General features: G+C 40.5%; 1 protein-coding gene across 1 annotated transcript in view; it reads right to left on the reverse strand.

Moving 5' to 3' along the window:
• CUNHXorf66 (chromosome unknown CXorf66 homolog) overlaps window positions 1-21,776 on the reverse strand; it is a 31,341-nt gene extending 9,565 nt beyond the window's left edge. The window contains 5 exon segments of the mRNA XM_029240241.1: window positions 19,226-19,249; window positions 19,252-19,511; window positions 20,559-20,622; window positions 20,625-20,714; window positions 21,650-21,776. Of these exon segments, the coding sequence (XP_029096074.1) occupies window positions 19,226-19,249; window positions 19,252-19,511; window positions 20,559-20,622; window positions 20,625-20,714; window positions 21,650-21,737 (526 nt within the window). The 5' untranslated portion in view covers window positions 21,738-21,776.
• Between the last annotated feature and the right edge of the window lie 2,028 nt (window positions 21,777-23,804).

Here is a 23,804-nt window from a genome sequence, read left to right on the forward strand (position 1 = left end):
AGGTATTTTATTCTTTTTGTTGCAGTGGTAAATGGGAGTGTTTCCTTAATTTCTCTTTCAGATTTTTCATCATTAGTGTATAGGAATGCAAGTGATTTCTGTGCATTAATTTTGTATCCTGCTACTTTACCAAATTCATTGATTAGCTCTAGTAGTTTTCTGGTAGCATCTTTAGGATTCTCTGTGTATAGTATCATGTCACCTGCAAACAGTGACAGCTTTACTTTTTCTTCTCTGATTTGGATTCCTTTTATTTCCTTTTCTTCTCTGATTGCTGTGGCTAAAACTTCCAAAACTATGTTGAATAATAGTGGTGAGAGTGTGCAACCTTGTCTTTTTCCTTATAATTAACTTTTAAACTATGTACATGCATTATTTTTGTAAAAATAAGAATCAGTTTGAAAATACAAATAGCGTTTGGAGACACAGACTGGAAGTAGGAGAGCATTCTAAGGAGGAGAATGGCAAAGATGTGGAGGCAAAAATATTCCAGTAAATGGTTAGTGGACCTGCCTACAGGAGCAATGGGTCCACGTGCAGGAGTAGTAAATGATCTAAAATTTTTACCTCCCTTCTAGGAAGCCCTGGAATATTCATTCCATCATATGAAAGAGTAAACCAAGAAAGAGGAAGACATCGAGAAACTGGGGATAAACATAAAAGAGAAGTGAAGGGAATTCCCCAGATGATAATGAAAGAAAGTTTGTGGTAGACAGCTATGTGGCACACCTAAAGATCAGCCAGGCCAGAGGAGAGTAGGAAGATGGAGGGATACAGGAGGGATGTATCTAGAGAAAAGAATTTTTTAAAGTAGCTAATAGATTACCTGATGTGTTTGATGATATGCAGAGTGGTATTCAGAAATGTTTTACAGGTATGAGAAAATTAGTGAAGAATTAGTAATCGATACATATAAACAAACAAACTAAGAAAAACCAAGGCAGTTTTTAACTCCAGGAAAAAGTGAAAGTTGCTCAAGAAGGTAAATGAGTCGTGATAAAATACTGTTTGGCTCCAAACTGAAAGACATTTACATAGCTATAATAATGAACACTGCCTTACTGTTTTACCAAATTAAAAAACTCTTTTGTAGAATGAAGGGAAAGCAAGTTGGAAAGGATGGTGTTGTAAGAGGTCTAAATCTTTATCTTCCATGATAAGAAGGCAGTAAGTACTATCTAAAAATGGAAAGATGAAGAACATCAGTATAAGTACATTATTTAGAAATACAGAAGTAAATATTAGAGGAAACAGCTAAGATTATTGAAAGTGGTTGCTTTACTAGTATAGATCAGAAGTTGGGAGAGATGGAGTAGAGGTCTGCTCTTTTGCTTTAAAAAGTCTTATTAATCTATTTAACATTTTTTTTCTATTTAACTTTTAAACCATGAATATGTATTACTTTAAAAAACTTAACAAAAAGAGTAAATAGCATTTTGAATGCGCAGAAAGGAAGGAGAGCATTCCAGCCAAGAGAAACAGCAAAGATATGAAGTAGTAAACAGACCTTCCTAGGGGAGCCTGAGTTCACAGTGGGGAGCAGTGAAAGGCAATTTTATAGCTATCATTTATTGAACACTTGCAATGTGCCAGACACTGTGCTAAGCACTTTATACACATTACCTCATTTATTCTCATTAACCGCATAAGATACCATTACTATCCTCATTTTACAGATGAAGAAACTGAGAGGTTAGGGAACTTGCCCAATGTCACAGCTTGACAATAGCAGAGCAAAGAGTCAAACAGGTCCACCTGACTCCAAATCCATACCCTTAACCACCACATTTTGAAGTCATAATTGGCAAGATTTCATCACTGATTTAATTTATGGAACAAAGGAGAGAGGTGAATCCAAAATGACTCTAAGGAATTAAGGCTCAGAGCATGGAAGAAAAGGTTTATTCATTTATTCATTTCAACAAAAGTTTATTGAATGTTGATTACATCCAGGCAGTGTGCTGTAGCTATAGTAATGTGCATGAGAGATGTGATCCCTGCTCTCATAGGGCTCACCATCAGTCGTACATAGGAAAATCATTCAGAGGGAACGTGAATGGAAAAAATTGGGAGTTCAGTTTTAACTATGTTGAAGTAACAATAGAATGCTCTAATAAAAAGGTATAGTATGCATGGAAAATGTGGTTTAAGACCTTGATATAAGATGCTCTAAACCTCAAAAGTTTACCCCTGGTGGCGCAGTGGTTAAGAATCCGCCTGCCAATGCAGGGAACACGGGTTCGAGCCTTGGTCCGGGAAGATCCCACATGCCCCGGAGCAACTAAGCCCATGTGCCACAACTACTGAGCCTGCGCTCTAGAGTCTATGAGCCATAGCTACTGAGCCCACGTGCCACAACTACTGAAGCCCACGCACCACAGCTACTGAAGCCCGCGCGCCTAGAGCCCGTGCTCCACAGCAAGAGAAGCCACCGCAGTGAGAAGCCTGCACACTGCAAGGAAGAGTATAGCCCCTGCTCAGCACAACTAGAGAAAGCCCGCGCACAGCAACAAAGACCCAATGCAGAAAAAAAAAAAAAGTTTACCCTGGTCAAGGGAAATCAGAACTGAGGAGAACTATTTCATTTAATGCTTCAGAAATCCTGCATGAGCCTTAAGAATGCAGTTTCAGTGGTGGTTAGGCTGGAAGCCAGATTGCAGGAGTTTATAGATGTAATCCATTCATTTGCAAAGCTTGATGGTGGAAGAAGGAAAAAGGATTGTACAATTGCTAGGAGGGCCGTTGCTAGAGGGCCATCAGGATTAAGCGTCTTTTTTTTTTCTCCCCAAACTAAAGGAGACCTATACATGTTTAAAAGCAGAGAGGGGGCTTCCCTGGTGGCGCAGTGGTTGAGAGTCCGCCTGCCGATGCAGGGGACGCGGGTTCGTGCCCGGGTCCGGGAAGATCCCACATGCCGCGGAGCGGCTGGGCCCGTGAGCCATGGCCGCTGAGCCTGCGCGTCTGGAGCCTGTGCTCCGCAACGGGAGAGGCCACAACAGTGAGAGGCCCGCGTACCACAAAAAAAAAAAAAAAAAAAAAAGCAGAGAGGGAAAGATTCTGTAGAAAGGAGAAGCTGAAGATTTCAGAAAGAAATGATGATTGAGGAAGCTGGGTGTGAAATGAGGTAAGAGGGGATGGACTGGAGAACAGGAGGCTCAGGTCGAGAGGGGAGGAGGGACCCTTCCTCTTCTAAGACAGGGAAGAAGGCTGAGAGAGGAGAGAGTGAGTCGAACAGTCTTAGATGAAGAGGATGCACAGGAGTGAACCGTCTCTATCTTTTTCAGTTTTTGTGAGAAAGGTCAATTGGGAAGGGAACGGAGCTTCCTAAGGAATCAAAGAATAGAATTTGAAGCTCAGATCTGACAATTAACAAACCCTTTGGGTACTCAACCACCCTATTTCAGTCGCTTTCTACTGTTTAAAATAATGGCAGATCGTACCATCCTTCAGTCTTCCTGATCAACTAATTCAACTTTTATCTCACCCAGGCCAACTTTTACGTACTAAGACTCAGGCAGGATGCCATCAAAATCCATTAAAAATGGCTCTCTTCCCAGCAGTGATAGTGATGCAAACTCCCCTTAACAATCAAATCCAACCTTGCATTAATTAATATCTCTGTTGGTGTCTGTTTTAAGTCATATAGTTCTTACTGGCTCACTTTCTAGCATTTGTAATTCCATTTGGCACTCTTCGGCAAGTATTCAGTCTGCCCTACTTGAAAAAGTATTTGCCATTTTGGTTTCACTTATTTCTTGTCACAGGATATAAGTATAATGCACCAATATGCACAAAACACAGAACAAACACAAGAGCTTCTTGAGGGCAGGGACCATGCCTTATTGATCTTTATGCCTATTTTCCACGGAAGAGCATAACACGTTGTTGAAGCTAAAGGAATGTTGACAAAGGAATGAGTGATTATGGATGTGCTGTTATGGAGAGAGACCTAAACTGAGATCCAGGAGATGTCAATTCTCGCTGTTATTTAGGGTTCCCTTTGGACCAATCACGTATATTCTCTGGACCTTATTTTCCCCATGGGAAAATGAGGGGATTGGATGGTTTGTTAAATTACTTCTTAGTTTTATATGCTATTTTTTAAAATTTTATTTATTATTTATTTTTGACTGTGTTGGGTCTTCATATCTGTGTGAGGGCTTTCCCTAGTTGCAGCAAATAGGGGCCACTCCTCATCGCGATGCGCGGGCCTCTCACTATCGCGGCCTCTCTTGTTGCGGAGCACAGGCTCCAGACACGCAGGCTCAGCAGTTGTGGCTCACGGGCCCAGTTACTCCGCGGCATGTGGGATCCTCCCAGACCAGTGCTCGAACCCGTGTCCCCTGCACCGGCAGGCAGACTCCCAACCACTGCGCCACCAGGGAAACCCTATATGCTATTTTTAAGTAGATAAAATTTCAGGTTTCCAAGTGGCAATATTTAGATTGCTGTTAGGAACTTGTTCTAAGTCCCTGGCCAACCCATTGGTCACTGCCTGTGAGTCAGAGTAGATCCGTACCTCAGGCCATCTCTCCTGGGCACAATAGACAACCAGATGTGTTGCTTAAAGTTCTGTCCACTGGGAAGATTTGCCTTCCCTAGTGTCTCTTCAGGGCACCCCATGGTGGGATTGTAGTGATGCAGTCATCCACTTTAAGATGGTGCCAGCTTATCTATGCAGAGTTTTGTGTAAACCAGGCTCATGTATTTCTTTTTGACCTTAAATCATTTGGTCATAGGTAACTTACCATGAGGCCACAGGTATGGATTGAGGAGGGGCAGCAATATGGCGGGAGGAGGTGCCAAGGGAGTCTGGGCCACCTGCTTAGGAAACTAACTTATGCCTTCTGATCCTGCTCAGACTGCATCCCACATAGACACCTTCCACAAGATGATGGAATACTTCTGGGCACCCCAGACTTTATGGCCAGGCAGATGAGATAACACTGTGATGGGCAGCCTGTGTCTTTATCCTCACTTGGCTAGGCATTCAGTCTCCACCAGAAACCATCAGCAAACCAGGAGACTCTTCTCAAAAGGGAGCTCCCAACAAAACAGGAAATCAATTGAGGTGAGCAAGGCAGACATCCCAACAGGTGTTTACTAGACCTTCTCAAACTCCCCTGCCTCCTTTTAGGACTGCCTTTTCCTAGCCTCTGTGTCAAGAGCCCAGTGCTCTTCTGCAGTCCTCCCTTATGACAGAGGAATGAGATCTGATCAGCCTCTTCAATTTAAGAATTTGAGGACTTTAAAAAATGTTTAAGTGTTTAAAAAGAACCGCAGGGAATGAGGAACGCTGAGCCGAAGTAATGAGTCTATGGTGGTGGCATTTAAGTGTAAAGGATATGGGTGTGTAGGGAGGGTTCGCTCACCTTCTGCCTTTCAAATCACACCTTGCGACTGCCAACTTCTCTGCCTCATACCTTCTGCTTTACAATTGTGGGGAAGGCCAAGTTTCCTTTCTGCTCCAATTGGCCTGCCTTTCAGTATTGCACACCTCCTCCTTACTCCACCTTCCCTACGACATACTACCATACCTGTGCTTTATGAGAATCTTCCTAATCAATCCTGGGTAACAGAGAACACCCAACTGTAACAAAAAGACTAAACCCATCACATAAATTAAGTATTTACGCTACATTTCATTAGCACTCGCAGTAAAGCTGCTTCCTTCTCTGTGAGTATCTGTGCATATAGATTGTCCAGAATCACCCAGGCAACCAGGTATAATATGGACTTCAAAGAAACAATGGTCTTGTCATTCTTCACAAAAAGTTAATTAGCTCCTCTCCTGAAGGCCAGTACTAAGACTATGACTGGTAATGTCTCAACTCCTGCTCAGCTCTAATAATCAGGCTATTTCTGTGTCATTCCGTGACTGCTGGGCAATCTCCCATCATTAAAGACTGTTTTATGTTACCACGGGGCAGGCAAGTTTCCAGTGACCCTTAGGCTTCCGCAGGAAGCTTTAGCCAGGTCTAATCACTGTGGGTCTCCAGCAGACCCACTCCCCTCCCCATCCCGACACTGCTGTCCAAATGAAATTCGGTTAAAGGAATAGAAAAGTCACAAAAGGGTAGAGTGGAGTTTATGGACCAATTGTTTACAGTTTGTCAGGGAACAGTTTTTTCAAGTACTTACAAGGTCATTACCTTCCTTATCTCCTTTGGGTTGCCTCCCTCAGTTATTTATCGGTCTGCCAGAAATCTGGTGTTCCCTAAAGCACAGGACTCTTGATAGTTGCCCTGATTCACTACACTTTAGGCTTCGTGCTTCCTGGATGGTGTACATATTTGTAATACGTGCAGAGTTCCTGGGATCGGCTATTTTGTATTTAATAAAGGGATGTGAGACTACTTCACTTTTTGACAGTCTGTAAAAGTGCCATATTAATATAAGTTGTTAATATTATTTAGTGGGAAAAGTCAGTATCTTCTGTGGTTTAAATCACAGCTGCCTCGGCAATATATGCTAATTTTCCTAATCGGCTTTTGTTCTTGGCCCAGATCATAAACAATATTCATGATCTCAAGTGTACAGAGAATTTATTTATAGCCTTGACATATTTTTCCATGAACTGTTTAAATACCAACATAGTCCAAATGCAGCCTTCCAGGAAAATAGTTGATTCATATTTATTTCTATGGGTGACCTTCCATAGAAAGAAATTAAGGATCACATAAGTATGAAGAAGAGATAGGAAAAGGCAAAAGTTCAGCAAACTGCTGTGATGATAGGTAATGAAATTTTGTATATTTTGTGTACCTCATATTTCCATAATGTAGTTCCACAATGATCTTTGGCGTCTTTTAGAAGAAGACCTACACTTATTTCAATTTCTTCCTCGACTGCTGGGATGGCAAATATATGACATGTCTTTTGCCACTTCCTGCTCCCACTTCACAGCAGACAGTGCTAGTCTATCTTGGCATCTTTGTCAGTGAATTTGGAGTAATCCCATAACCTTTTGCAGTCCAGCCCTGTACACAGCTATGTAAATAGATCAGACTAGTCACCTGAGATGAAAGCCATTTGTCATTCTTGTTCTATCCTTGAGAGGTCATACCGTTCCTTACTCAAGGATCAGTGATGTCAGCGAGTAGAAACTCATTCAAGCTACCTTAAGAAGGAGAAATTTATTATAAGAATATGACAGACAGTATTATAGGTATCTGGTCTATGAAGTACAGCCAGGCCACAGAATGATTGAAACTGGAATTGGCTAGCAGAAACTGAGGTTGCTTGCTCTTTCTCTCACCACGTAGTATCTCTCTTCTATGCTTCTATCTCCTCTTTCTTTTTTTGTTTGTTTTGTTTGTTTTTGGCATGTGGGGTCTTAGTTTCCCGACCAGGGATCAAACCCGTGCCCACTGCAGTGGAAGTGTGGAGTTGTAACCACTGGACCGCCAGGGAGGTCCCCTCTTTCTTTTGACTATCGTCTCTACTTTCTACCTAACTGCCTTCTCAGCCTGACTCTGTTATTTAATTCAAGCATCCACATAGTCCTCTCACCAGAGTCTCTGTGTCTCTTATTGAAAATTCTCAAGAGACCAAATCTAACAGCCAACTAATTTATGTGCTTCTAGGATGTCAGTTGTCTACTTTTGGTTCAGTCAGGGTTAAGACAGTGGACTCTGATTGTGTGAAGGACTGTCCCTCCCAGAGCTATGAACATGCCAGATGAAACCTGAAGAAGTTGGGTCTCGGTGGGCAAATTGACTATCTAATCTGTTCACATATATTCTTTTTGTCCTCCCTGAGTGCAGTTGCCAGATAAAATACAGGAGGCCCCATTAAATTTGAATTTCAGATAAACTATGAATATTCTTTGACATATGCATGCCCCCCAAATTACTCATTGTTTATGAGAAATTCAAACGTAAATGGATATCCTGTGTTTTATATGCTAAATCTAGCAACCTATCCGCAAGTCCTCTCTTACACTTATCCCTTGAGCTGGTACAGTGAAATGTTTTCTAGTAAGTCAGTAGCTGTTACCCTTAGAGGGTGGGTAAAAATCCTAAACTAAAATATCTCTAACTAGCAGAGATTCAGTGTGGCCATAGCAGTAGTCCATGTTTAGAATATTGCATGTTTTACTCTTATTGGCTCTATTTTTGAAGACTTGTTTTTTCCTTCCAGACTGATTTTAGGACAGATTTTTTTGGGGAGTGGGTGGATTTTCTCTTCCACAGGATAGAAGCTGTTTAGGGGCAGAGTCTGACTCATGTTAATTTTATGCACATCACTCAGTAGAGTGTTTGGAGCACCATGAGTATATGACAAATGCCACAATTTCAAAAAATGACTTTCCTGGAAGAGTCTCTTCAAAAGAAGTTGAATTGGTGTCTCCTCTTTCTTTTGACTGTCATCTCTACTTTCTTGGGTAGGATTTGTTTAGGGCTTTGGGGACCACTCATTCCTCTTCAATAACCAAATCAGAAACAAAGTACTGATTACAAATGACTGATTTATTCATTAATGGCTGGCCAAGACCGAATAACCCAACACAGAGTGCTGTTAAGAGGTAGATTGTGGATGCAGCTTAAACTTGTGACTTAAGAAGGGGGCCTCTGGGGATTCCCTGGTGGCGCAGTGGTTGAGAATCCGCCTGCCTATGCAGGGGACACAGGTTCGTGCCCCGGTCCGGGAAGATCCCACATGCCGCGGAGCGGCTGGGCCCGTGAGCCATGGCCGCTGAGCCTGCGCGTCCGGAGCCTGTGCTCTGCAACAGGAGACGCCACAACAGTGAGAAGCCCACGTACTGCAAAAAAAAAAAAAAGAAAGAAAGAAGGGGGCCTCTGACTTTCCAGCGGAATTGTCATCTTGACACCAACCTGCATATTCATGTGCAGAGAGAGAAGGAAGAGAGAGAGAGAGAAGACAGAAGAGAGGGAAAGAGAGAGAGATGACTAGACTTTTAAATCAGACTCCAGTCCACTTACCCAACCAGCAACATGGATGAGGACCCCAGAGCTGCGTCACATATCAAGTCACAGGTTGTACAGAGAGCATAGCAAACACGAATCACCTTTCAAGATAGTGACCTTACCTACTAGTGATGTGTGACCTAATGCAGTTTAACTCTGTACAATCAGATTAGTCACTCCTTTTCCTGTGGGGAGGAGGCGATGCAAGGGATGGGGTGGGAAAGGACACTTCCTCCCTAGTACTCCTCTCTTATTTTTCCATTATTTGGTCTTAGCCATTTTTAAGGCAATAGCAAACTTCACCAAGTGTATTAGTTTCCTACGGCTGCCATAACAAAGTACCAAAAACTGGGTGGCTGAAACAACAGAGATTTATTAGCTCACAGTTCTAGAGGCGAGACATCTGAGATGGAGTTGTCAGTAGGGCCATGCCCTCCTCTGAAGGCACCAGGGAAGGATCTTTTCCAGGCCTTTCTCCTCAGTTCTGGTAGTTCCTTGGCTTGTGGCAGCATAACTCTCATCTTCATGTGGCATTCTCTCTGTTTGCTTGTCTGGGTCCAACTTTCCCCTTTTTATAACAACACTAGTAATGTTGAATTAGGAGCCCACCCTAGTATGATATGTCCTCATCTTTACTAATTACATCTGCAGTGACCCTGTTTCCAAATAGTCACTTTCTGAAGTACTGGGGGTTAGGACTTCAACATAGGAATTTGGGGGAGGGGCACAATTCAACACATAATGCCAAGGTATTCCATCACTTGTAAACCTCATATCCCTCGCAGCATCTCCTGGATTTGTTTTTTCCTCTTATCTGAGTACTTCTTACAAAAGTGTTTCAATGTGGATGTTTGTGTGGGAGACCTTCTGAGGCCTCGTATGCCTGAATAAAACTTGATCCATATTACCTGTGGTAGAACAGAAGTGTACCACAGAATGTGAGCTTTAAAGAAAGAAAATAAACCACAAAATCTGGCATATATATATATATATATATATATATATATATATATATATATATATATAGGACCCATGGGATGTCATGGTCACGAAAAAATATTTTTTCCCTCCAGTCCAGCATCCAGTACCTAGTTAATGAATAGGGGAGGTGTTCTTTGGGAGACTGGCTACAACATAAAAGTGGTTTAAAGCTCCCAATCTCTCAACTCCTCCCACCACCACCCCCCCAACAGCTTTCCCCGCTTGGTGTCCATACGTTTGTTGTCTACATCTGTTGCTCTATTTCTGCCTTGCAAAACGGTTCATCTGTACAATTTTTCTAGGTTTCCACATATATGCATTAATATACAAGATTTGTTTTTCTCTTTCTGACTTACTTCACTCTGTATGACAGTCTCTAGATCCATCAACGTCTTTACAAATGACCCAATTTCGTTCCTTTTTTATGGCTGAGTAATATTCCATTGTATATATGTACCACATCTTCTTTATCCATTCATCTGTCGATGGACATTTAGGTTGTTTCCATGTCTTGGCTATTGTGAATAGTGGTGCTACGAACATAAAGGTGCATGTATCTTTTTGAATTATAGTTTTGTCTGGATATATGACCAGGAGTGGGATTGCTGGACCATACGGTAATTCTATTTTTAGTTTTCTGAGGACTCTCCATACTGTTTTCCACAGTGGCTGCACCAACTTACATTCCCAGCCTTTTGATAATTTTAATATGACATTAAAAAATAGTCCACTTTGCTAGGAAAGTTGGTGACTAAGGGAAGAGTTTGATGAAAGAGGATATATATGAATTTGTTATTATCAGCAAATTTCTACTATTCAGGGAAAAATGACTGTATAGTTCCTATATTTTATTTTTTAAAGTAAAATACTTATATACGACAGATTTACGGCAATTTATTTCTTCATCTCCTTTAGCAGTCTTTTCAATGTTATTTTGATTCAGGCACATAAGGGAATAATTCTAAGTAGAATTATTCTCAAGCAGCACTACCTGAAAGTTCTTAGATGTAAGCTATAATTAGCCCTTGCTTATTTCAAAGAGGCCCTTTCTATGCATTACATAAATAATTGCAAAACTAATTAATCATGATTAGCCCTTGTTTTCTAAGGTTGCAACAGCAGAGGAATAATTGTGGGTTGTATATAGGTTACCGTTAAGGAGATATTTGACTGAAGCTCCCACAAAGCTTTTTTCCTACTTCTAATTCCCTTCCTTTGCTGCTTCTAATTCTTAGGGATTGCACAGCGGCAGGGTCAGCAGGATTTTGAGAACCGATAAAGCTGAAGACTTTAAGTAAGTCCTTGCTTGACACCGTCATAAGCATCCCACATCTGGTATATCACTTCTCTGTGGCCACTTAAAAATCTGTGATCCCGGCACATGTCTCCTCAACCCTGGTGAAAAGTGGTCTTCTTGGGGCTTCCTTGGTGGCACAGTGGTTGAGAGTCCGCCTGCCAATGCAGGGGACACGGGTTCATGCCCCAGTCCGGGAAGATCCCACACGCCGCGGAGCTGCTGGGCCCGTGAGCCATGGCCGCTGAGTCTGCGCGTCCGGAGCCTGTGCTCCACAACGGGAGAGGCCACAACAGTGAGAGGCCCACGTACCGCAAAAGAAAAAAAAAAAAAGTGGTCTTCTTGCTGAATGAGCATTCCTTCAGCTCTTCACAGCTGCCCCTCCCCACAGGAGCTAGAAGAGAGGATCTCTAAGCATCCTTTCAGCTCCATGCTTACATAATTTCTTTTTATAAATTTTTTTTCATTTGTAAATTTTTTTATTTTTTAAGTTTTATTGAAGTATAGTTGATTTACAATGTTGAGTTAATTTCCATGCTTATATAATTTCACGTAGAAAGTATTATATGTGAGAAATGTTTGAAATCTGACCTTTTAGCACTATGTTTTTTTAACATCTTTATTGGAGTATAATTGCTTTACAATGGTGTGTTAGTTTCTGCTTTATAACAAAGTGAATCAGTTATACATATACATATGTTCCCATATCTCTTCCCTTTTGCGTCTCCCTCACTCCCACCTTCCCAATCCCACCCCTCTAGGTGGTCACAAAGCACCGAGCTGATCTCCCTGTGCTATGCGGCTGCTTCCCACTAGCTATCTATTTTACGTTTGGTAGTGTATATATGTCCATGCCACTCTCTCACTTTGTCACAGCTTACACTTCCCCCTCCCCATATCCTCAAGTCCCTTCTCTAGTAGGTCTGTGTCTTTATTCCCGTCTTACCCCTAGGTTCTTCATGACCTTTTCTTTGTTTTTTCTTAGATTCCATATATATATGTTAGCATACGGTATTTGTTTTTCTCTTTCTGACTTACTTCACTCTGTATGACAGGCTCTAGGTCCATCCACCTCACTACAAATAACTCAGTTTCGTTTCTTTTTATGGCTGAGTAATATTCCGTTGTATATATGTGCCACATCTTCTTTATCCATTCATCCGATGATGGACACTTAGGTTGCTTCCATGTCCTGGTTATTGTAAAAAGAGCTGCAGTGAACATTGTGGTACATGACTCTTTTTGAATTATGGTTTTCTCAGGGTATATGCCCAGTAGTGGGATTGCTGGGTCATATGGCAGTTCTGTTTTTAGTTTTTTGAGGAACCTCCATACTGTTCTTCATAGAGGCTGTATCAATTTACATTCCCACCAACAGTGCAAGAGGGTTCCCTTTTCTCCACACCCTCTCCAGCATTTATTGTTTCTAGATTTTTTGATGATGGCCATTCTGACCGGTGTGAGATGATATCTCATTGTAGTTTTGATTTGCATTTCTCTAATGATTAGTGATATTGAGCATTCTTTCATGTGTTTGTTGGCAATCTGTATGTCTTCTTTGGAGAAATGTCTATTTAGGTCTTCTGCCCATTTTTGGATTGGGTTGTTTGTTTTTTTGTTATTGAGCTGCATGAGCTGCTTGTAAATTTTGAAGATTAATCCTTTGTCAGTTGCTTCATTTGCAAATATTTTCTCTCGTTCTGAGGGTTGTCTTTTGGTCTTGTTTATGGTTTCCTGTGCTGTGAAAAAGCTTTGAAGTTTCATTAGGTCTCAGTTGTTTATTTTTGTTTTTATTTCCATTTCTCTAGGAGGTGGGTCAAAAACGATCTTGCTGTGATTTATGTCATAGGGTGTTCTGCTTATGTTTTCCTCTAAGAGTTTGATAGTGTCTGGCCTTAGATTTAGGTCTTTAATCCATTTTGAGTTTATTTTTGTGTAGGGTGTTAGGGAGTGTTCTAGTTTCATTCTTTTACATGTAGCTGTCCAGTTTTCCCAGCACCACTTATTGAAGAGGCTGTCTTTTCTCCATTGTATATTCTTGCCTCCTTTATCAAAAATAAGGTGACCGGGCTTCCCTGGTGGCGCAGTTGTAGAGAGTCCGCCTGCCGATGCAGGGGACACGGGTTCGTGCCCCAGTCCGGGAAGATCCCACATGCCGCGGAGTGGCTGGGCCTGTGAGCCATGGCCGCTGAGCCTGTGCGTCCGGAGCCTGTGCTCTGCAACGGGAGAGGCCACAATAGTGAGAGGCCCGCGTACCGCAAAAAAATAAAAATAAAAAATAAGGTGACCATATGTGCGTGGGTTTATCTCTGGGCTTTCTATCCTGTTCCATTGATCTATCTTTCCCTTTTTGTGCCAGTACCATACTGTCTTGATTACTGTAGCTTTGTAGTATAGTCTGAAGACTGGGAGCCTGATTCCTCCAGCTCCACTTTTCGTTCTGAAGATTGCTTTGACTATTCGGGGTCTTTTGTGTTTCCATACAAATTGTGAAATTTTTTGTTCTAATTCTGTGAAAAATGCCAGTGGTAGTTTGATAGCGATTGCATTGAATCTGTAGATTGCTTTGGCTAGTATAGTCATTTTCACAATGTTGATTCTTCCAATCCAAGAACATGGTATATCTCTCCATCTATTTGTATCATCTTTAATTTCTTTCATCAGTGTCTTATAATTTTCTGCATACAGGTCTTTTGTCTCCTTAGGTGGGTTTATTCCTAGATATTTTATCCTTTTTGTTGCAGTGGTAAATGCGAGTGTTTTCTTGATTTCACTTTCAGATTTTTCATCATTCGTGTATAGGAATGCCAGAGATTTTTGTGCATTCATTTTGTATCCCGCTACTTTACCAACTTCATTGATTAGCTCTAGTAGTTTTCTGGTAGCATCTTTAGGATTCTCTATATATAGTATCATGTCATCTGCAAACAGTGACAGCATTACTTCTTCTTTTCTGATTTGGATTCCTTTTATTTCTTTTTCTTCTCTGATTGCTGTGGCTAAAACTTCCAAAACTATGTTGAATAAGAGTGGTGAGAGTGGGCAACCTTGTCTTGTTCCTGATCTTAGTGGAAATGGTTTCAGTTTTTCACCATTGGGGATGACGTTGGCTGTGGGTTTGTCATATATGGCCTTTATTATGTTGAGGGGAGTTCCCTCTGTGCCTACTGCCTGGAAGGTCTTTATCCTAAGTGGGTGTTGAATTCTGTCGAAAGCTTTCTCTGCATCTATTGAGATGATCATATGGTTTTTCTCCTTCAATTTGTTAATATGGTGTATCATGTTGATTGATTTGCGTATATTGAAGAATCCTTGCATTCCTGGAATTAACCCCACTTGATCATGGTGTATGATCCTTTTAATGTGCTGTTGGATTCTGTTTGCTAGTATTTTGTTGAGGATTTTTGCATCTATGTTCATCAGTGATATTGGCCTGTAGTTTTCTTTCTTTGTGACATCTTTGTCTGGTTTTGGTATCAGGGTGATGGGGGCCTTGTAGAATGAGTTTGGGAGTGTTCTTCCCTCTGCTATATTTTGGAAGAGTTTGAGAAGGATAGGTGTTAGCTCTTCTCTAAATGTTTGATAGAATTCGCCTGTGAAGCCATCTGGTCCTGGGCTTTGTTTTTTGGAAGATTTTTAATCACAGTTTCAATTTCAGTGCTTGTGATTGGTCTGTTCATATTTTCTATTTCTTCCTGCTTCAGTCTCGGCAGGTTGTGCATTTCTAAGCATTTGTCCATTTCTTCCAGGTTGTCCATTTTATTGGCATAGGGTTGCTTGTAGTAATCTCTCATGATCCTTTGTATTTCTGCAGTGTCAGTTGTTACTTCTCCTTTTTCATTTCTAATTCTATTGATTTGAGTCTTTTCCCTTTTATCTTGATGAGTGTGGCTAATGGTTTATCAATTTTGTTTATCTTCTCAAAGAACCAGCTTTTAGTTTTATTGATCTTTGCTATAGTTTCCTTCATTTCTTTTTCATTTATTTCTGATCTGATCTTTATGATTTCTTTCCTTCTGCTAACTTAGGGGTTTTTTTGTTCTTTCTCTAATTAGCACTTTTTTTTTTAAGTGATGGGTTTTTAGAAAGAGCTGTACTGAATAAGGAACAAAATATAATTAATTTCAGTTCCATAGCCAGGAAGAAGGGATGAGTTTTGGAGGTGAGCGTCAGGCATGTGGATTGAAGGGAAAGAGAGTGGAGATAGTCTGAGAGGGAAGGGCCACGCTTGAAACTGGCTTCACAGCGCCCCCTGTAGAAGGGGAATGTAAGGAAGCCACGGACTGACTGAGATATGGCCCTGACTCTTGCTGAGCCGGGAAATAAACAGAGAGCAAGACAGAAGGAAGGAGAAAGGTACCATGAGAGATAATACAATGCTGCAAGAAGGCTAGGAAATAGAAATTCGGAGCCCTCTTACTTAAATCAGGACATTTCGAAACAGTGCCAAAGACTGTCCTTTGGAGTGATAGGACTTAATTATTTTAATTATTAGCTTGCACAAACTTTCACTGGTTAAATTTTTTTTTTTTTTTGCCAACATTCTTCTCTGACTCATGGTACTTATTTTTATTACGTATTTTATACTGGTTTTATGTGTGAAAGCCCCACTAATGCACCTAGAATGTTGCACATTGAATGAGCTTCAAATATTCTGTAGACTCCTACTCTATAATTAAGTGTGGTTTAAAAAGGAACATACATACTCATGCTGATAACTTGTTCTTAAGATGTCATTATCATTGGATGTCACTGGCAGTTAGTCATTTTTATTAGCTATTAATATTCACAGCCTTTAAAGTATTACAAGTCTCTAGCTTAAAAATGGGAAAGAGAAGAGAGCTTAGATTATTTGGCTTTGCCTCCCAAGACATGGGTTGAATTTAAGCTGAAAACCATACAATTTCAACTTTTGCTATTTTCCAGGCTACTGATAGCTCAGATTAACTCCAAAATCATCTTACAATATGAAGCCAGATTAGTCAATGAAATTGTAATTTTGATTTAAAAATACTTAGATGCTGTCAAACACTGATCAACATCATCTGAACAAACAACCATAGAAAAAATGAGACGAATGGGGAAATTTGAATACTGACTGGATAATTTATATTAAGGAGTTATTAATTTTTACCTGAGATAATAGTATTGTGTTTATGTATTTTTAAAATTTATTATCTTTTAGAGATATAAATGGGAGGGAAATAGATAGGAGTGAAACAGAATTAGCCATGTAGTGATAACTGTTGAATCTGAGCAATGCTTATATGGGCGTTCATTATACTTGTTCTACTTTTTTGTTTGAACTGTTTTTCATACCAAACTGTAAAAATCTGATCAGAACTTTTGCTTCTATTTGTGAATTTAAAAAGACCAGCCTAACCCAGAACAATTCTAACCCTTTAAAGTTTATCCTTTCAAAAAGGGTAATACCAGTAGGAAATCAAGTCTGTAGCTCTCACAATGCTTTTTAAATGCATATACCATCTCTTAAAACCTTTATACCTAAGCAGCTACTTTGTGCCATCTGTGAATTTTATGATGCCCTTATGGGTACAGATCCCACCAGGGGACCACCAATAGAGGCAGAGGATATGGGGAAGTCAGATCTGAATGAACATAAGACATCTTTATATGCTCCTGGTAGGTTAGGAAAATGGCCCAGATTGGTTGAAGGTCAAGTAGGGATTTTGGTCTCACCAATGGATTGGGTGATCTGTGAATAAACAGGCACCCTAGAAACTGGTAGTGAGAAGGCAGTACAGCATAATGAAAATTTGAACATAAGCCAATCATAGATTCATATCTTGATTCAACCAATTAATAAATGTGATCTTACTAAACGTTACAGAGTCTCGGTTAACTCATAAAATTCCCCATATAATAGGGGGCTGTTCGGGATTAAATAAAATATGTGAAATATGAGGAAAGTGTTAACACAGCAGGTCTGGTTGTTTGGTCCTTGTATGTCAAGGGGACCGGGAACCATGATTTGACCATTGGCCAACCCTGTGGGAATGTTCTTATGTTAATGGTTGATGATCATGTTTTGTACACCTGATTGCTTTGCACGAACATCAGCATTGACGATGTGCATCTGGTTTCATTGTTGGGATGCTGAGTTTCACTTGCCATGGCTGGTCATGTAGCATGATATACCTATGGAACCAGCTCTCAATAAAAGCCTCAGATGCGGAGGCTTCCCTGGGCAGAGACATTTTGCACATGTCCCTCTAGTTTGTTGCTAGAGAGATAGCATGTCCTAGGTGGCCCCAGATGGGTAAGTACTCAAAAGCGTGTGTCCAACCTCTCTAGCTTCCTCCTGATAGAGGTCTTTTTCCTGTTGCTCTTGGGCTGTATATTTTTGCTCTAATAAACCTTAGCCATGGGTATAACCTGCTTTTGAGTCTTGTGAGTTCTTTTAGTAAATCAGCAAAATTGAGGGGAGGGTGGCCTTCAGACTCACAAGACATAAAGAGACCAGTACACTGGCTGGCAAATAGTACACATTCAATATATGCTAGCTATGGCATTTAACTTATCCTGCTATATGTTACAGGGGAGTAACCTCACTGTACTAGAATATAGGCTGGGACTCCAGGACTTTGTCTGCTTTTCTTAACCATGCCCTTGGAAGAAGGAAAGGATAACCTCTCATCAGTGGGGAAGTTAGAGAATATAACTCCAAGGTTGTTCCCTGGCCTCCCACCCGTGCCAATTCAGAGTGGGAAGGTACCATGTGAAGAAAATGGGTAGGTATCAGGCCTCCAACTGGGACATTTTGAGAATGCACAACAGGGCAAACTCTTTTTTTTTAATCATTTTGAAGGGTAACAAAAAGAATGAAAAGCCTTGTTGAGAGTTATGAAGACTAGAACACTTAGACTAACATCATGGCACTCCAGGTGTGGGTGCTGGAGGCTGGACCCTTACTTTGGTAGCAGTCACAGGAGGCAGTGGTATTAGAAATGACCGTCAGGAGTTTCCCCAATGCAGCCAGAAGCAAGCACACAGAGCCATTTCCACCAAGCACTGGGCACTACAGAAAGACAGTCTTAAACTGTGAGGACTGTATGTAAACATGAAAAAAATAAGGTTAATTGGGTTGAGACTTCAATTGAGGGCTAATCCAAGGGGAAAAGGAGTCCAGGGTACCCATCTTGCAGTTCCTTTCTGTATTTATGTGTGTGTGTTTATGGTTCCCATCCAAGCGACCAGATCTAAATAAGATACCTCAAAAGAGCTTTATGCCTCTAAAATGCAATAATAATTACAATAAAATCATTTGTTATGTCATGCATTTAATTACTATTTTTCAAGTAAATTGCCTCCAAGATGGATAGGTCTAACCTCGGTAGTGATCCCAAGAGGATTTTCCCTCTATCAGGGTCTTAAAGGATGGTGAGCATAAACAGTTGGTATAAGTTTGCTTCTTCATGGGTGGTTTTAATTTTTATTGAGCCCTTAATTATTTCATGGGTGGTTTTATAGATGACTTCCTTGCATTTTATGTTGCAGATAATGGTTATCTCCTTGTCACTGTCACCATCACTGTAGTCTGTCATCATATCACTGTCATTCGCATTGCCACAGAGTGCATTGTGTCTGGAATCTATCTTATGAAAGGACTTGGAAAAAGGCTTCAGTTCGCGTGGAAAAGGTGGGTTTTGACTATTCTTCTTCGCCTCTGAAATATTATTGACGAAAAACTCAGAAGCAGCTCTGCAAACAAGGCATTTTTCCTTGTAGCATAGACAAGACTTGACTGGTTGAGGCCTAGATAATATGTCTGCCCTACCTGCACTAACTGACCTCTTTAGAATAGGATGTCTGTGGCGTTTGGTGAGTTTCTGTAAACTGGATGGCTTGGGCAAGCTTTGATTTTGTGGATAGGGTGAACAAGGAGTTTTGGTTGGCCTGACCAGATATTGTAGACTGGCTAGCCAAGGTGGCCTGTTGGCCTTATTGGGATAGGATGAACTGACTTGATTGACTAGATTATGGGCATGAGCCTGCTTACGTGCCTTTTCTAGACTGTGTTTCTATGTGACTTTTCCTGGTGGGATGATCTGAATACTTTCTTGGGACTTGATGGCTTACATGACTTCTCTTGACTCAAAGGCCTGATTAACTTTTCTGTACTGGGTGGTACGGATGTCTTTCCTGGACTTGAGAGCCCAGATAGCTTGTCTATACCGGATAGCATGGATTGTTTTTCTGGACTGCACAGACTAACTGTCTTGGAGTCACTGAATGATATTTTGGATGACCTGGATGACTTAGCCATTACGCCTTCTTTCTTGACCCTGAAAATATAGAAAATTTGGAGCATGACAATTTAAATCAAAAGAGTACTATTGCTATCACCAGAAAACACAGGCTATTGTGTCATTTTAGACTTCTGGTCTTTTTTTGGCTCTAGCAGGAAAATTGAACACAGTAAGAACTGGAGTGTGGTGAAAGCCATGACTCAGGTTACAGATATGAACATATGTTGAATGCTTTTCCTTTTTCTTAATTTTACTGTTTCAACCACAGTTCATAACCATATAGTCTGCATATGGAATGACACAAAATTGTTTCAAGTCTACTGTTGAGAGGGAGAGAGATAATTTTATTTATTCCAGAAATTAAACTTTTTATAAAAAAGTCACAAGTTGATATGCAACTGAGGCACAAATGTCACAACTTCTCACGTATAAAAAAAACACTCTTTAGACCAAGTTCATTGTTTTCCTATCATATTTACACCATCAAATTTTCTCTCCATACATATTTATATTCAGAATATTCCTCTAAAACCAAAGGAATGGAGCACTGGTCTATTTCAGTCATCAGTCCTTGGATTGGGAAATTTTTAGGGAACTAGTATATCAGGGCCAGCCTGATCCTCCTATATGAAAGCCAGGGACTGAGATCACTGAACACAGTTAATCATTTTTCATGTTATTATATCTTAAAACGGTAGATTATCCAAAATGTTTTATTGTCTTTGGAATGCAGAGACCCAGTGCCTTCTCCCTCCCCTTTTTCATTCTGTCTTATTCAGATAGTCATTCCCTCTTTTCCTAGACTCAATTTATAATGAAATTAGCAGCCTGGGGCTCAGCTGAACCCTGAATAAGGGACAGCTTTGGCTAAAGTTGATAATGTACTTGAAATAATTTGAGCTGATATCATTTAAGTGAAGGTATCCACCCACAAGATGTTGGTAGCTCTTTTGAAGTCTAAAGTTAACATTAACTAACCATAACAACAACGAAAACTCCTACATGTATACACACACACACACACACACACACACACACACACACACACACCTTGCATTCTTAATTCAAAGGTGTAAAACTTACGTTCCTGCTTTGGGGGCATCATTGCTCATACAGTAATAATGGAGAAAGCAAAAACAGGTATAAAAAAAGCTATGATCATAACACCAGTTATGATAATGAGTAGATGTCTCCTAAAATTGTCCAGTTTGGTCTCCATTGATTCACGGTGCTTGGCTCCTGTCAAAGAGATTGTATCACCAGAAAATGTGTCAGGTAACCAAGTTTCCTTCCACTTTGATGGTGGTTTGTCACTGTAGGTCAAAGTCAAATCTCTTCATCAATTATTTTTTTAAGCATGGTAAGTGTCCCACTGTTATTTTCTTCGCTCTATCAGGTCCCCAGCCACAGTCTAGAAGCCAAATCTGGGAGGTATCTCCGGCTAATGAGTATAATTACTTGGATTACCCCGGCATCATGGCTTGCTCGACCCATTACCTAGGGTTTTGAGTGTGTGTGTATGTCTTGCATGTGTGAATGCACTTGAGTGTTAATGTATATGTGGATGTGTACGGTGGGAAAAGGGATAGGACAAGAAAAAGCCCTTCTCGGGCTTCCCTGGTGGTGCAGTGGTTGAGAGTCCGCCTGCCGATGCAGGGGACGCGGGTTCGTGCCCCGGTCCAGGAAGATCCCACATGCCGTGGAGCGGCTGGGCCCGTGAGCCATGGCCGCTGAGCCTGCGCGTCCAGAGCCTGTGCTCCGCAACGGGAGAGGCCACAACAGTGAGAGGCCCGCGTACCGCAAAAAAAAAAAAAAAGAAAAAAAAAAGTAAAAGCCCTTCTTGAAACCTACTGTGTCTTAGGTACCATGCCACATTCATTCACATAGCATTTTCTCGTTTGGCTGGTGGGGGGTGCGGTGGGGGGTGGTGGATTGGGTGGGGAAGGGGAGTGAAAGGGGGCAACATGTCTGTACTCTTTATGCTTCTATGTTGCTTGGAATTTTTACACAGAAGTAAAGCTCTTAGGTGTTGTCCTAGAAATTCTTGAAGACCTACTAATAGTAACAACCAAGAAACAGCAGATTTCTTAAACACAGCTAGCTTGCCTAATTAAATGCTTGAATGCATAATATAATAGATCATAATTTCTAAGTTTTAAGGTTAAGCACATAACCTGTAGTAGACGGTTCATCACTTTGGTTTGTATTTAAACAAGTATTTGTCCAAATGGGTAAAAGTAGGACATAAATAAAAAGATTCATGTCCAGGGCCTTGTTCAAATGCTTCTTCTACCAAGGAAACTACTGGATTTGATATGGTTCAGCTTGTTCTAGGGGTTTATGACATTATCATTCTGTGTCATATTCTGGCAGCATAATCTCACCATGGGGAGGCATGAGCTTCTGTGTACAAATATTATCAAATGACTTTTAATCATTTATTTCTCCTTTACATCAAATATTCTATCAAATTTGAATCAAGAAGACTGGGACATTATTAAGCACAGAGGGAAGTACTTAAGAGAAGGTAGAGAAACTGGGATAGCTCTAGATATTGAAGAACTATTTTTCCTTATTAAATGTTAAGGAGGCACCTTGCAGCCTTGTCATAGTCTTCTGTGTTATAGAGGTTAAATCGTCTTGGGGTATAAGTTTTTAGGATTTTTTTCTTAGTAAAATTAAGATTTTGAGTAGCCCCTCAACCTTTTTATTGAGCTGCTATTAACCATCAGGCTGAAGCTCAGTCCAATCATTCATTTATTCAACAAACATAGAGTATTCCTATATGCCAGACACCATGCTTAATGCTGCAGATCCTAAAATAAGCAAGATAAAAATTCTTGCACTCCTGGAATTTATATTCAAGTAGAGAATTCAAGTAATTACAAGATAGTGTGAAGTGGGCTGTATTAAGACTACGCACAGTGTTTGGGGAGAGAAAGATCATTTTAACAATGATTGGAGAGAATGGATTAGAGGGGAGCTCTGTCTGTTTGTGGGGAGACCACTTACGGAGAAGAGAAAAGATGGTTACCAAAATTGACGTATTGAGGATGAGATAAATGGGTGAATTTTTGGAAATAATAAAGCAGTTGAATAGACATGATTTGGTTCTTGATTGATTGTTAGAGTGAAGGAAAGGGAAGAGTCGAGGACAGATCAGAAGTCTGGCTTGGACAACTGAGTAGCTTTTGGTCCTGTTCATTGAGACAGAGGACACAGGAGAAGCTGCAGCTTTGAGGAGAATGGGAGTAGTAGAAGTTGATGAGTTCAGTCTGGGTCATGTTGAACTTAAGGTTCTCATGAGATATTCAAGTACACATATCCAGAAACCAGTTAGAGTTCAGAAGATGATTTAGGCTGGAAGTCATCAGCATCTAGAACAGGGCTTCTTTATGCTTTTTGTGCCATTGGTAGTCTGGGGAAGCCTGTGGAGCCCATCTCAGAATGATATTTTTAAACGTACAAAATGAAATGTATAGGGTTACAAAGGAAATGGATTATACTGAAATAGAGTTATCAAATACAAAATTTGTGATGTAGTAATATATGTAATTACTGATTCACTAAATAAAGAGATCTGGCAGTGGATCTAATAACTACTATACACTGAAATGATAAGCATAAACAATATTTTGTGGTATCTGCAACAACTGTAATATATGAAAATAGATATGATTTCTAATACTGACAAAGTCACAGGCACAGGTTATATACTACTGTGGTTTGTTGCTTACATTCATAATTGGGAGAAATACTAAATTTTCTTTAGAGATTGGTGAAAATAAAAATGTTTTTTATCCATTCAAGTTTACAAATTGCCTGAATTCAATTCCTGTATCTAAGTCAGAAACCCAATCTAGAAGCTAACTGAAACCCATAGGAATGGATGAGATCAACCCAAGGAGAGAAGGTAGAGCAGGCAATGTGCCCAGGACCAAACCCAGAGGAATCCCAACATTTAGAAATTTAGTAAAGGAGCCTGATCTAGCAAAGAAAATCCAGAAGTGCCAGAGAGGAAGGGAGGAGAACCAGGAAAGTGTGAGGTCCTAGAAACCATGGTAAGAGAGTTTTTCAAGGCACTGGGAGTAGTGGCAGTGACAAATACTGCTAAATATCTGAGACAGATAAGGACTGAAAAGAAGTTAAAATGGATTTAATAACAGAAAGGTCACTAGTGATTTAGGCAAGAGCACTGTTTCAGTGGAAAGGCAGAGACGGAGGCCAGATTTCAATGGGTTGACGAGTAACTGAAGCTGAGGAAGTGGAGTCAGCTAGTGTAGACAATTCTTTCAAGTATGACTGCAAAGGGGAAAAATAGGGTGCTTT

Source organism: Monodon monoceros, unplaced genomic scaffold, assembly GCF_005190385.1.
Source record: "Monodon monoceros isolate NGI ecotype Baffin Bay Population unplaced genomic scaffold, NGI_Narwhal_1 Super_Scaffold_22, whole genome shotgun sequence".
In the NCBI taxonomy this organism is placed as follows: Eukaryota; Metazoa; Chordata; class Mammalia; order Artiodactyla; family Monodontidae; genus Monodon; species Monodon monoceros.